Source organism: Nyctibius grandis, chromosome 17 (genome assembly GCF_013368605.1).
Source record: "Nyctibius grandis isolate bNycGra1 chromosome 17, bNycGra1.pri, whole genome shotgun sequence".
Classification (NCBI taxonomy): domain Eukaryota; kingdom Metazoa; phylum Chordata; class Aves; order Nyctibiiformes; family Nyctibiidae; genus Nyctibius; species Nyctibius grandis.
Genome location: NC_090674.1, coordinates 1,228,664 through 1,242,740, shown reverse-complemented (window position 1 = coordinate 1,242,740; position 14,077 = coordinate 1,228,664). Strand labels below are relative to the sequence as shown.

The following is a 14,077-nucleotide window of genomic DNA, read 5'->3' as shown; positions in this document are numbered from 1 at the left end:
CTGGGGTTGTCCCCACCCCACGCCCGTGTCCCCAGCCGGTGCCAGCCCTGTCCCTGTGTCCCTGCCCGCGCTCACCCTCGGTGCACCTCTCCCCAGCCTTGCCCAGGTGGCAGCGGCAGGTGTAGCCCTGCCCGTCCGGCCGGTTGACGCAGGTGGCATCGGCCCCACACGCCTCTGTAGGGTGACAAGCGATGAGCACCCACCCGGGGGGGGGACACCGGGGTGACATCCCCGCGGGACGGCCACCTTACCCGGGTGACAATGCAGAGCCTGCGAGTACTCGCAGTTGCTGCCGGTGAAGCCGTGGGGACAGCGGCAGACGTAGGTGTCACTCTCGGCGTCCTCGCACACGCCACCGTTCTGGGGGAGGGGAGGGGTGGTGACACGGGTGTCGGGGATGGGGGTGGCGATGGGTGGCCATCACCCACGGCCTCACCTGGCACGGCCGGTCCTGGCAGGTGGGACAACTGGTGACACCGTGCGTCTGCAGGTCCATGTCCCCAAAAGCCACCTCCTCGCCTTGGATGCGGAGCTGGCGCACGCAGCCTGCAGAGGGACGGAGATCACGGGGGTGGGGGGGTGACACGGTGTCCCCAAACACCACTGTCCCCCCCCCTAAAGCCACCACTCACCCACGAACCCGCTGCTGAGCCCCGTCTTGGCCACGGCGCCGAAGTCGGGGTAGCCCCCCAGGTACAGCTCCTCGTTCAGGTCCAGCCCTTGGAACTTCCCCTGCGGGCACAGCCAGGGTGGGCACCCCCCCCCTCCAGCACCCTGACCCCCACCCAACACCCACCACACCACCCCCCGTTTACCTGCGAGGTGCCGTTCACCGGGGGGTGCCCGTCCAGCGCCAGCGACCCCCGCGTGAGGTTGCGCAGGAGCCGCACCGTGTGGTACTGGCCCAGGCGCAGCGGCGTCGGGTGCCGGATGGTGGCCATGCCCGACCCGGCGTCAAACCTGAGGTACAATGGGTGTGGGAGGGTGCTGGCACCCATCTCTCCCCACCCCACAGCACCCGCTCCCCGGTCTCACCTGAACTCGGGGCGCCCGCCCACCAACCCGAAGGAGATGAAGTCGGCGCCGCTGGTTTTGCGCTGCCCGTTGTAGAGGAGGAGCCCTGGGGGGGTGGGGGGGTCAGGGAGGGTGGTGGGCACCCCAGGGTGGGGGTCACACCACGGGGGAACCTAAAGTACCCTCAGGATGGAGGAGGAAGCGCCCCAGAAGGTGGGGGGGTTGGTTGGGTGGAGGGGAGGGGAAGGAGGGGAGGATGGAGGGGAGGTGGGGGGACATGGAGATATGGGGGGACATGGGAGGACATATGGGGGGATATGGGGGGACATGGGAGGAGATATGGGATGACATGGTGGACATGGGGACGTAGGGGGGACATAGGAGGACATGGGGACATATGGGGGGACATGGGGACATATGGAAACACATAGGGACATATGGAGACACATAGGGACACATGGGGGGACATGGAGACATAAGGGAGGACATGGGAACATATGGGGACATATGGGAGGACATGGGGGGACATGGGGGGACATGGGAGGAGATATGGGGGGACATGGTGGACATGTGGACATATGGGAGGACATAGGGGGACATGGGGACATATGGAGGGACACGGTGAGATATGGGCACATATGGGGGGCATGGGGACACACGTGGACCCCGCCGGTGCTCACCATCAGCCGCGTCGGGGCGGAAGGTGAGGAGGATCTCGAACCTCTTGTAGGCGTCCTTGATGGTGGGCAGGGGCAGGAAGGAGCGGGGCGACTGCCCGAAGTAGGGCACGAGGCGCTCTGGGGGGGACAGGGGGTGAGGCGGGACGGGGTACAGCACCCCCCACCCCCCTGTCCGTGTGTCCGCGTGTCCGTGTGTCCTCACCTCGCACCCGCAGCACATAGTAGGCCGTGTCCTGGCCGCGGCGGTTGGCGGCGGCGCAGGCGTAGACGCCGGCGTCCTCGTGCCGCACGGCCGGCAGCCGCAGCACGTTCCCCTCCGTCCTGGCGCCCGCCGGCAGCTCCCCCTCCAGCTGCGGCACCACGGGGGGTTAGACCAGCACCCAGTGGGTGCCCCCCCACCCATCACCCAAACCCCCACCTCACCTTGCTCCACGTTATCTCGGGCACCGGGAAGCCGGACGCCAGGCACGGCAGCACCGCTGGGGAGCCCACCGACACCTCCCTCACCTCCGGCTGCCCCGCGACCTGGGGGGTGGCTGGGGGGACATAGGGGGGTCACCCGGGGGGGACATGGGGACATGTGGGGGGACATGGGGACATGGGGACATATGGGGAGACATGGGGGGACATTGGGAGACATGGGGGGACATGTGAGGATACGGGGACATATGGGGAGACATGGAAGGACATGGGGGGACATGGGGACATATGGGGAGACAAGGGGACATGGGGGACATGGGGACATATGGGGGGACATATGGGGGGACATGGAAGGACATGGGGACATATGGGGGGACACGGGGACATATGGGGGGACATGGGAGGACGTTGGGGAACATGGGGGGACATGGGGACATATGGGGGCACATGGGGGGACATGGGAGGACATGGGGACATATGGAGGGACATGGGGACATACGGGGGGACATGGGGGGACATGGGGACATATGGGGAGACATGGAAGGACATGGGGTGACATGGGGGGACATGGGGGACATGGGGACATATGGGGGGACATGGGGGGACATGGGGACATACAGGGAGACATGGGGACATATGGGGGGACACGGGGCCATATGGGGAGACACCCCCATGTGTGCGTGTCCCCAGCTCCCCGCCCTCACCTTGCACGTGGAGGATGACGTGGGACTGGACGGTGCCCACGGCGTTGGCGGCGGTGCAGCGGTACTGCCCCGCGTCCGCCCGCTCCACCCGCTCCATGGCCAGGGTGCCGGCACGGAGCAGCACCCCGGGCCGGATGCGGCCCCCCACCTTGCTCCAGGTGACCTGGGGACGGGGCTCCCCCAGGCCCAGGCACTCCAGCTCCACCGCCGTCCCCGCCAGCACCGTCTGCACCGCCGTCCGGACGTTGATCAGGGCCCTGGGGAGAGCTGGGGGGGACAGGGGGGTGTTGGGGTGCCCGTGGGCATGGGGGGAGGTTGGGCGGTACCAGGGTGCCCGTGGGTGTGGGGAGAGATGGGGGGTGTTGGGGTGCCTGTGGGTGTGGGGAGAGCTTGGGGGTGTTGGGGTGCCCGTGGGCATGGGGAGAGATGGGGGGTACCAGGGTGCCCGTGGGTGTGGGGAGAGATGGGGGGTGTTGGGGTGCCCGTGGGCATGGGGAGAGATGGGGGGTACCAGGGTGCCCGTGGGCGTGGGGAGAGGTTGGGGGTGTTGGGGTGCCCGTGGGCATGGGGAGAGGTTGGGGGGTCCTGGGGTGCCCATGGGTATGGGGGGGGTCAGTGAGTGCCCTGGGTTTGGGGAGATGGGGGCCCCGGAGTGCCCATGGGTATGGGGGCGGGTCAGTGAGTGCCCCGGCTTTGGGGACATGGGGGTCCCGGGGTGCCCGTGTTCGTGGGACACAGGTCGTGGTGTGCCCGCGTCCCCGGTGCCGCTCCTACCCTGCACGGTGAGGGTGGCCCTGTCCTCCGCCTGCCCGCCCGGGGCGCTGGCCCGGCACACGTACACCCCCTGCGCCCCCCACGCCAGCTCCGGCAGCCTGCGGGGACACGGCCGGGGTGTGGGACCCCACGGGGGGGGTGACAGGAGCTGGGGGGGTGCCCCCCCGCCCTGCGCCCCCCTCCTTACCGCAGCACCCCGTCCCGCACGCTGTGGGCGGGGGGCAGCTCCCCGCCGTCCTTCAGCCACTCCAGACGCGCCCGCGGGTCCCCCGAGACGGCGCAGGCGAACTCGGCGGTGCCGCCCACCCCCTTGACCAGGCTCCCCGGCGTCACCCGCACGGCCAAGGGACCACCGGCGTCCCCACCGTCACCGGCGTCACCTGGGCGGGATGCGAAGGCCCTGGTGGTACCCGCTGGCGCCAGCACCGCCGGGGCGGGCGCGGGGGGCTCACCGTGGACGGCCACGCGGGCAAAGGCCTCGGCGGCACCGACGCGGTTGGTGACGAGGCAGCGGTAGGTGCCGGCGTCGGCAGGCGCCGCGGGGCTGATGCGGAGGAGGCCGGCGCGGTGGGCGGCGCGCGGCGAGAGGCTGCCGTTGACCTTGTCCCAGGCGTAGTGCAGCGGCGGGGTGCCGTGGGCCAGGCACTGCACCTGCAGCGCGTCGCCCGCGCGCACCGCGGTGTCCTCCGGCAGGCTGGTGGCGTAGGGCGGCGCTGCGGGCAACGAGGGGGTCAGTGGGGCAAGGAGGGCATCGGCGGGAGGGTCGGGGTGGAGATGGGAGTTGGGGTGGGTGAGCAATGGGTGAATCCACCAGGAAGGGATGGGTGGAGGGGTGTGAGAGGAGGTGGGGAGGTGGGCGTGAGCTGGGGTGGATGAGAGGTGGATGGATCCACCAGGAAGGGATGGATGGAGAAGTTTGAGAGGAGATGGAGAGATGGGTAAGTGCAGGGATGGACCAGAGATGGACGGATCCATGAGGAAGGGATGGATGGAGAAGTTTGAGAGGAGATGGAGAGATGGGTATGTGTTGGGATGGAAAAATGATGGATGGATCCATGAGGAAGGGATGGATGGAGAAGTTTGAGAGGAGACGGAGAGATGGATATGTGTTGGGATGGACCAGAGATGGACAGATCCATGAGGGAAGGGATGGATGGAGAAGTTTGAGAGGAGGTGGAGAGAGGGATGTGAGCTGGGATGGTTGAGGGATGATGAATCCACAAGGAAGAGTTGGATGGATGGATGGATGGATGGATGGATGGATGGAGGAGTTCAAGAGGAGACAGAGAGATGGATGTGTGCTGGGATGGATGAGTGATGGATGAATCCACAAGGAAGGAGTGGATGGAGGAGTTTGAGAGAAGATGAAGAGATGGGTATGTGTTGGGATGGACCAGAGATGGATGGATCCATGAGGAAGTGAGGCATGGAGGAGTTTGAAAGGAGATGGAGATGGGTATGTGTTGGGATGGAAAAATGATGGATTTTTCCTCCATCCAGGAAGGGCTGGATGGAGGGGTGTGAGAGGAGATGGGGAGGTGGGCGTGAGCTGGGATGGATGAGTGATGGACGCATCCATGAGGAAGGGCTGGATGACAGAGCTTGAGAGCAGGACGAGTGCCGGGATGGACCCACAAGGAAGGGCTGGATGGGAGGGTGGGAATGGTGATGGAGATGGCCACGTGCAGAGGAAGGATGGAGAGGAGCCAAGGATGGGTGATGGCAACAGCGCGGGGGAAGGAGACAGCGGAGATGGGAGGAGGTCCCCAGGGGCACCCCAATCCCCTGCCACCCCCTTACTCTCCACGTCGAGGGTGACGAAGACCTCGGCGGAGCCGGTGGGGCTGCTGGCGTTGCAGATGTACTGGCCCGAGTCCTGCTGCGCGGCACGGGGGATGACCAAGGTGCCGTTCACCACGCGGTGCTGCCAGGGCAGGGGCGCCCGCAGCTTCGACCACTCGATCCGGGGCGCTGGCTCGCCTACGGGCAACGCCGGCGCCCATCACCGTGGCGTCGGGATACCGCGGTGGGACACCCCCTCCTCCACCACCGCCCTCCATCCTCCCCGTACCTCTGGCTGTGCAGTGCAGCGTGGCGGTGTCCCCGGCCACCACGGTGACGGCGGGTGGCGCGGTGACCTCGGGGGCGCCGGGGTGCCGTTGGGCCGTCTCCACGTTGACGTCCACCCGGGCTTGCGCCGAGCCCAAGGCGCTGTGCGCCGTGCACACGTAGGTCCCGGCGTGCTCCGGCTTGGCCGGCGAGAGCTGGGTGGTGGGGGGACACAGGGTGGGCGGTGAGCACCGGGCACCCATGGGCGCCCCGCGGCACCTCGGGGTGCCCCGCTCACCTGCAGGATGGCCTGGCTGTCCATGTGCAGCAGCGTCTGGTGCTCCACCTTCTGCCGGGAACCCGGCCGGCTCCAGCGCACCAGCGGTCGTGGTTCGCCCCGGCCAAGGCACTCCACGCTGATGGATTTGCCCTCCTTCACTGTCACGGGGCCCGGTGGCATCACCGACACCGTGGGGGCACCTGGAGAAGAAAGAGGACATCAACATGGGGATGGGGACACCGCCACTAAGGACGTTGGCATGGCCATGGGGACACCATCACTCTGGGGGCATCTGAAGCATGGGGAGGACGTCAGCATGGGGATGGGGACACCACCACTAAGGACGTTGGCATGGCCATGGGGACACCATAACCCATGGGGCATCTGGAGCGTGGAGAGGACGTCAGCATGGGGATGGGGACACCACCACCTCGGGAGAATCTAGAGTGCATGAAGGACATGGGGATGGGGACACCACCATCCCAGGAGCATCTGGAGCCCATGGAGGACATCAGGATGGGGACATGGGCACCACCACTCCAGAAGCATCTGAACCATGAGGAGGACATGGGGATGGGAACACCATCACCCCAGGGGTATCTGGAGAACATGGAGGACACCAGCATGGGGACAGGGACAGGGAGACCATCACCCCGGGAGCATGTGGAGCACATGAGGATGGGGACAGAGCCACCCCGAGCACCGCGCACCTTGCACCAGGAGGTTGACGACGCTGCTGGCGACGCCGAAGCGGTTGGAGGCCACGCAGTGGTAGGCGCCCTGGTTGCTCACGTGGGCGCCGGTGATGGAGATGACCGAGCCATTGGTGCTGATCTTCACATTGTCTGGGCAAGGAGGAGCCGTCAACACCAGGGCCACCCTGGGGACCACGCCGAGGGCACCCCGGGGACCACCATACCTTGGAGATGTTGGCCAGGTCCCATCCGCCAAGTGATGTTGATGGGCCGGGCGCCGTCATGGACGCGGCACTTGAAGGTGGCATCCTCGCCCGGTGCCACCGCCATGCTGTGCGGGTCGATGGAGATGATGGGGCTCTGCAGACCTGCAGGGACAACGGGACAGGGAAACCACTGAGGTCACCCGTGTCCCCCACCACCCCCTGGTGTCCTCTACTGCCCCGTAGCCGCGCTTACGGTAGCTGGAGCTGTCACGGGAGGTGACGGTGACAGTGATGGTGGCCTCACGGGAGATGGCGCCGATGTCTGCCCGGCACACGTACTCCCCCGAGTCGGCCACTGAGAGCTGGGACAGCCGCAGGCGGGACCCCGAGACCTGGGGACGCGATGGCAGGGGGTGGTGGCATCAACCGGCCACCCACAGCCGACGTCCCCCACCCCGCCGGTGTCCCCACCTACCTGGTGCTTGGCCGGGAGGGACCCTCCGCGCTTGTACCAGGTGATGGTGGCCTGTCCCTGGCCGGCCACCACGCAGTCGAGGTCCAGGGTCTGTCCCTCGGTGACGGAGGACGCCGAGGACTCGATGCGGATGGGCGGCGTGACGCCGGCGGCTGCGCGGGCAGAGCGGAGGGTGAATGTCCCCACCGGTCCCCAGCACCCACGGGGACCCGTCCCGTGGAGGGTGGCACTCACGGTGGGATGGGGCAGCTCCGTCATCGATGGTGACGATGAGGGACGTCTCCTGCGTGACACCGCCCGTTGTCACCCGGCACACGTACTCCCCCGAATCGGCTGCCGTCACCTGGGGGATGCGCAGGCGGGTGCCCGACACCTGGGGGGGACAATGTGGGGACACGTCAGTGCTGGAGAGCAGGGGACAGGGCAGGGGTTGGGGTGACGCCCCGCTCCGCGCCCTACCTGGTGGCTGGCGGGCAGGGAGCCACCGCGCTTGTACCACGTCACGGTGGCGGGGCCGGACCCTGCCACCAGGCAGTTGAGGTCCAGGGTCTGTCCCTCAGCGATGGCCGAGGACGAGGACTCGATGCGGAGGGGCTGGGTGACGCCGGAGGCTGCGGGGACAGGGAAACGGGACGTTTGTCACCGAGGTGGCACCCGCCTGTCCTCGAGCGCTGCCCTCTCGCTCGCACTCACGGTAATAGGCGCCGGCGCCCCCGGGCACGGTGACAATGACAGAAGCCTCCTGCGTGACGGTCCCCAGGGTCACCCGGCACACGTACTCCCCCGAATCAGCCACTGCCACCTGGGCGAGGCGCAGGCGGCTGCCCGACACCTGGGGAGGTGACAAGTTGGGGACACATCAGTGTCTGCCGTGGGGCTGTGCCCCGCGGGGTGATGCCACCTCCCCCGTGTCCCACCTGGCTGTTGGGGGGCAGAGCCCCTCCGCGCCGGTACCAGGTGACGTGGGGGTGACCCTGTCCTGCCACCATGCAGTTGAGGTCCAGGGTCTGTCCCTCGGTGACAGCGGCGGACGAGGTCTCGATCCTCACCGGTGGCGTGACACCGACGGCTGGGGGTGGCGGTGGGGTCAGCGGGGGACAGCCAACGAGTCCCCATCGTGTCCCCGTGTCACCTCCCGCCCGTCCCCGGTACCGTAAGAGGAGCCGGCGCCAGTCTGGATGGTGACGATGAGGGACGTCTCGTGTGTGACACCGCCCGTTGTCACCCGGCACACGTACTCCCCCGAGTCGGCCGCCGTCACCTGGGGGATGCGCAGGCGGGTGCCCGACACCTGGGGGGGGTGACACAGGTGACAAGGGGTCACAAACCTCTCAGAAGCCCACAAAACCCCTTTGCCACCCCAAAACACCCCTCCGTGTCCCCTACCTGGTGCTTGGCCGGGAGGGACCCCCCGCGCTTGTACCAGGTGACGGTGGCCTGTCCCTGCCCGGCCACGATGCAGTCGAGGTCCAGGGTCTGTCCCTCGGCCACGGAGGAGGACGAGGACTCGATCCGCACAGGGGGGGTGACACCAACGGCTGGGGACAGAGATGGGAAGGTCACCCCAAGGAGACTGTGGCACGGTCCCCCCGTCCCCTGTCCCCTCCCTGTCCCCACTCACGGTAGGCGCTGGCCCCGCTGGGCTGGATTGTCACCACGATGGAGGTTTCCCTGGTGGTGGCCCCGCTGGTCACCCGGCACACGTACTCGCCCGAGTCGGCCGCTGTCACCTGCAGCAGCCGCAGCCGGGAGCCGGACACCTGCGGGGAGGGGACACGGGGGCCATTTGGGCTTCCATGGGGCCATCTGGGGTTGCACAAGCCACCTGGGCTTCCATGCAGTGACTTGGGTTTGGGTGGGCCACCTGGGCTTGCATGGGGCCACCTGACCTTGCATGGGGCCACCTGGGCTTGAATGGGGCCACCAGGACTTGCATGGACTATTTGGGCTTGAATGGGGCCACCAGGGCTTGCATGGGGCCACCTCGGCTTGAATGGGGCCACCAGAGCTTGCATGGGCTATTTGGGCTTGAATGGGGCCACCAGGACTTGCATGGACTATTTGGGCTTGCAGGGGGCCACCAGGACTTGCATGGACTATTTGGGCTTGAATGGGGCCACCAGGACTTGCATGGGCTATTTGGGCTTGCAAGGGACCACTAGAGCTTGCATGGGCCACCAGGGCTTGCATGGGGCCACCAGGACTTGCATGGACTATTTGGGCTTGAATGGGGCCACCAGGACTTGCATGGGCTATTTGTCTTGCAGGGGGCCACTAGAGCTTGCATGGGCCACCAGGACTTCCATGGACTACCCAGGCTTGCATGGGGCCACCAGAGCTTGCATGGGGCCAGCTGACCTTGCACGGGGCTGTGGGTCAACCCCAGCCACCCCCCCTGGGGACGTCCCCCTCCCTGTCCCCTACCTGGTGCTTGGCCGGGAGGGACCCCCCGCGCTTGTACCAGGTGACGGTGGCCTGCGCGGGGCTGGCGATGACGCAGTTGAGGTCCAGGCTCTGGCCCTCGGCCACGGGCGATGACAAGGACGAGGACTCGATGCGCAGGGGGGTCGTGCTGCTCGGGGCTGGGGACAGAGACGGGTTAGAGACCGTGGCCACCACCATGTGTGACCCTCCAAGGGACACCAGGAGCCCGGGAAGCCGGGTTGGGCACACACATGGGTGGCTTCCCCGGGGAGTGACCCCTGGGGACACCGCAGGGCAGTGCCACCCACCCACAGGTAACGTCCCCTGTCCCCTCCCTGTCCCCACTCACGGTAGGCGCTGGCCCCGCTGGGCTGGATGGTCACCATGATGGAGGTTTCCCTGGTGGTGGCCCCGCTGGTCACCCGGCACACGTACTCGCCCGAGTCGGCCGCTGTCACCTGCAGCAGCCGCAGCCGGGAGCCGGACACCTGCGGGGAGGGGACACGGGGGCCATTTGGGCTTCCATGGGGCCACCAGCGCTTGCACAGGGCCATCTGGGGTTGCACAAGCCACCTGGGCTTCCATGGGGTGACTTGGGCTTGCATGGGGTCACCTGACCTTGCATGGGCTACTTAGGGTTGAATGGGGCCACCTGGGTTTGCATGGGCCACTAGGACTTGCAGGAGGACACCTGACCTTGCATGGGCTCCTTGGGCTTGCATGGGCCAGCAGGGCCTGCATGGGGCCACCTCACCTTGCATGGGCTACTTGGGCTTGAATGGGGCCACCAGAGCTTGCATAGGCCACTTGACCTTGCACGAGGCCATCTGACCTTGCATGGGGCTACCAGGACCTGCATGGGGCCACCTGACTCTTCATAGGCTACTTGGGCTTGAATGGGGCAGCCAGAGCTTGCATGGGCCACCTGGGCTTGCATGGGCCACTGTCCTGGTTTGGCTCAAACCAGGCCAAATAGTCTTAGAGAACCCAAGGTCACTGCTTACGAGTAAAGAGCCGAAGGGGGTTGTACCTGCAGGGAGTAGTGGACGGGGCAGGTGACCCAGGATTGACCAGCAAGGTATTCCATCCCATACATGTCATTCTCACTTTCCTGTTTATCACTAACCCACTGCCTCCTGGAGGTGGGGCCCAGGAGGGAGGGGCCCTCCTGTCTCCCACTGATTGGTACCAGCTTTGCCAAATCTCCAGTTAAAAGCCTGCAGGTGTGATGGCAGTGGAGCTTTTGCATTTTGGCCTCTGCCCGTGCTGGGGGGAGCTACTGCCTTTTCCCCTCTGCCTGTACTGGGGGGAGTAATTCTGCCTGAGGAGGATTTCCAAGCTCTTGATCTTGGTTTTGTACATATTTGTATATATTTGGTTATTTCTATTATTATTGTTATTATATTCTTTTTCATTATTATAGTTTATTAAAACTGTTTTAACTTTCCAACCCATAAGTCTCTCTCCCTTTTCCCTTTCCCTTTCCCTTAGGTGGGGGGGGAGAGGGTTAACAGAGAGCATCTGCCACCTGGTTAATAGCTGGCCCAGCTTTAAACCGTGACAGATTTTATTGGCGCCCAACGTGGGGCTCGAGAGAAGCTCCAACAGGTTGCTCTGATAAGTTGAATCCTGGCTCTGGTGGGAGGAGACCCAGAGAGCTCAGCTGAGAGAATATCAGATTTCTTCCTTTGAGATTTACGAGGGGTTGGAAAGTTAAAACAGATAGTGAAGATGGTGATGTCATTTTTGAATGCTGTGTTATCTCATCTTTTTATGGAGTTTCTTTCACAATTGAGTATTGCAATGATGCCTTACCTGCCGTGGGCACTGTGTTATTGCTTGCTTCTTATGAATGTTTACATGCAGTTTAGCAGTGGGCGCTGGTCGAAATGTATTATTTTGGTATGGGGTTTGATACTGATTTATGCTGTGATAAACTGGGCAGTTAATATTCCGATCTCTTATCTCTATGACACAATGATGGGCAGCTTTAATCGCGAATCAGTAGCAGCAACTTCATCTGCACGCTCCAGGCGCCCTTTAGCTGATTCTGTTAATGATTACACTTCCAGTTTTACTTTGGGAAATAGTACCTTCTCCTTTTCTGCCAAGCTGATTCCACTAGATTTTGCGAAATTAGGATGGTGCTGTCTAGGTGGCATGTTTTTATTTTTGGTTGTCCTGAATGTGTTTCTGATGTGGGATAAGATTAAACATCGGTGCAGGGACAGTTGTAGGTGTTATGCAGCCACCTCAGATCCTACAGTGTGTACTGCTGCTACAGCCACTCAACCCACTGAAACCTTGGCAGCCTGTACCACAGCTGCTACACCCCCCAAGATGGCCACTGCAGCTACTCAGACTCTCAGCACTCCCACGACAGCCACTGCATCTACTCAGACCCCAGCATCTATCGAATCTGTACCAATTGCTCCTGTAACCAGGAAGAAATACCAAAAGAAATCAGCTCGTGAAGAGAAGGATGATGACTCAGAGCCTTCTAAGACAGAGCCATCATATGACCCAGGTGAGGGCCCTTCTCAGGCAGAGTTAGGGCCCGACACAGATGGGGGTTCCCTTGATTGTCCTTTTAAAGCAGACCCATCACAGAAGAAAGGCCCTTCTAAAGCAGAACTATCACAAGAGGACTCGGACGTAGAGATAACCTACCACTCCTTATCCCTGAAGGACCTGAGAAATATAAGGAAAGACTTCAGCCGTTATGACAGTGAACCTATTATTACCTGGTTGCTCCGATGCTGGGATAATGGGGCAGACAGCATGCAATTGGATGGCAGAGAAGCCAGACAGTTGGGATCCCTGTCCAGAGATGGTGGTATTGATAAAGCGCTCGCAAGAAAGTCAAACACTGTCAGTCTCTGGAGGCGACTCTTGTCAGCTGTAAAGAGCAGGTATCCCTATAAAGATGATGTTATGAGCCACCTAAGCAAATGGACCACTATAGAAAAAGGTATTAACTACCTTAGAGAACTGGCTGTGCAAGAGATCATTTATAGACACCCACGGGACATTGTAGATCCTGTAGATCCTGATGAAGTGGAATGCAACCGATCCATGTTCCGGAAGGTTGTGAAGAATGCTCCACCGACATATACCCATACATTGTCAATATTAGTATGGGGAGAAGATGCTATGGCACGATCTAGTGTGGGCGAAATGGCTAACTGTATGCGACAGTATGAAGATAGTATTTCTTCCCCACTGCAGGCACGCATCTCGGCTGTGGAAAAACTGACTAAGGAGAACAAGGACTCATTTAAACAACTGTCAGACAAACTGTCCATGATCGAGAATAAACTTGACTCTCTACCTACACAGGCGCGCGTTGCAGCTGTTAAGAGAAAACGTTCTCCTACAGGACCAGCTCAAAGGAAAAGGAACACATCACGAGGTATCCTGTGGTTTGCCCTGCGTGGTTATGGGGAGGACATGAGCAGATGGCATGGACAACCTACCAGTACCCTACAGGCACGAGTACGTGAGCTGCAAGCTAAAAGAAATACCAGAGAGAATTTTTCTAGGAGGATGGCTGCTCCAGTTACCAGTGAGCAGGACCCCAGTCAGGGGAGATGGGCCTCAAATCACTTTTTCCCAAGTGTGAATAGGAGAAATGAAGGTCCAGTCCCTGTGAGCAGCATGAATCCATTTCTTAATTAGGGGGGCCCTGCCTCCAGCCAGGTGGAGGAGAGGGACAACCGGATTTATTGGACTGTGTGGATTCGATGGCCTGGCACATTAAAACCACAAAGGTATCGAGCCCTGGTAGACACTGGTGCACAGTGCACCCTAATGCCATCGGATCATAAAGGGGCAGAATCTATCAGCATTTCAGGAGTAACAGGAGGATCTCAAGTGTTATCTGTATTGGAGGCCGAAGTGAGCCTAACTAAAAATGAATGGAAAAAGCACCCCATTGTGACTGGCCCAGATGCTCCGTGCATCCTTGGCATAGACTACCTCAAGAGAGGGTATTTTAAGGACCCAAAAGGGTACAGGTGGGCCTTTGGTATAGCAGCTGTAGAGACTGAGGACATTAAACAGCTGTCTACCTTGCCTGGCCTCTCAGAAGATCCTTCTGTTGTGGGGTTGCTGAAGGTTGAAGAACAACAGGTGCCAATTGCTACTACCACGGTGCACCGACGACAATATCGCACCAATCGAGACTCCCTGATCCCCATTCATAAACTGATTAGACAATTAGAAAATCAAGGAGTGATTAGCAAGACTCGCTCACCCTTTAATAGTCCTATATGGCCAGTGCGAAAGTCTGATGGAGAATGGAGATTAACTGTGGACTATCGTGGCCTAAATGAAGGTACGCCACCGCTGAGTGCT

The 14,077-nt window shown here is 62.2% G+C and overlaps 1 protein-coding gene across 1 annotated transcript in view; it reads right to left on the bottom strand.

Annotated features, from left to right (window-relative positions):
* Positions 1-14,077, bottom strand: part of HSPG2 (heparan sulfate proteoglycan 2) — a 46,049-nt gene that overhangs the window by 7,451 nt on the left and 24,521 nt on the right. The window contains exons 47-75 of the mRNA XM_068415079.1: positions 10,071-10,209; positions 9,722-9,879; positions 8,919-9,057; positions 8,684-8,835; positions 8,450-8,588; positions 8,215-8,366; positions 7,991-8,129; positions 7,757-7,908; positions 7,532-7,670; positions 7,298-7,449; positions 7,076-7,214; positions 6,841-6,984; positions 6,632-6,766; positions 5,940-6,121; positions 5,664-5,856; positions 5,393-5,572; positions 4,045-4,305; positions 3,780-3,972; positions 3,593-3,690; positions 2,819-3,085; positions 2,118-2,230; positions 1,897-2,044; positions 1,695-1,811; positions 1,036-1,120; positions 816-960; positions 633-732; positions 437-546; positions 252-360; positions 76-174 (exon numbers count right to left, since the gene is read on the bottom strand). Coding sequence (XP_068271180.1) covers positions 76-174; positions 252-360; positions 437-546; positions 633-732; positions 816-960; positions 1,036-1,120; positions 1,695-1,811; positions 1,897-2,044; positions 2,118-2,230; positions 2,819-3,085; positions 3,593-3,690; positions 3,780-3,972; positions 4,045-4,305; positions 5,393-5,572; positions 5,664-5,856; positions 5,940-6,121; positions 6,632-6,766; positions 6,841-6,984; positions 7,076-7,214; positions 7,298-7,449; positions 7,532-7,670; positions 7,757-7,908; positions 7,991-8,129; positions 8,215-8,366; positions 8,450-8,588; positions 8,684-8,835; positions 8,919-9,057; positions 9,722-9,879; positions 10,071-10,209 — 4,279 coding nt within the window. The remainder of the gene's footprint in view (positions 1-75; positions 175-251; positions 361-436; positions 547-632; positions 733-815; positions 961-1,035; positions 1,121-1,694; positions 1,812-1,896; positions 2,045-2,117; positions 2,231-2,818; positions 3,086-3,592; positions 3,691-3,779; positions 3,973-4,044; positions 4,306-5,392; positions 5,573-5,663; positions 5,857-5,939; positions 6,122-6,631; positions 6,767-6,840; positions 6,985-7,075; positions 7,215-7,297; positions 7,450-7,531; positions 7,671-7,756; positions 7,909-7,990; positions 8,130-8,214; positions 8,367-8,449; positions 8,589-8,683; positions 8,836-8,918; positions 9,058-9,721; positions 9,880-10,070; positions 10,210-14,077) is intronic.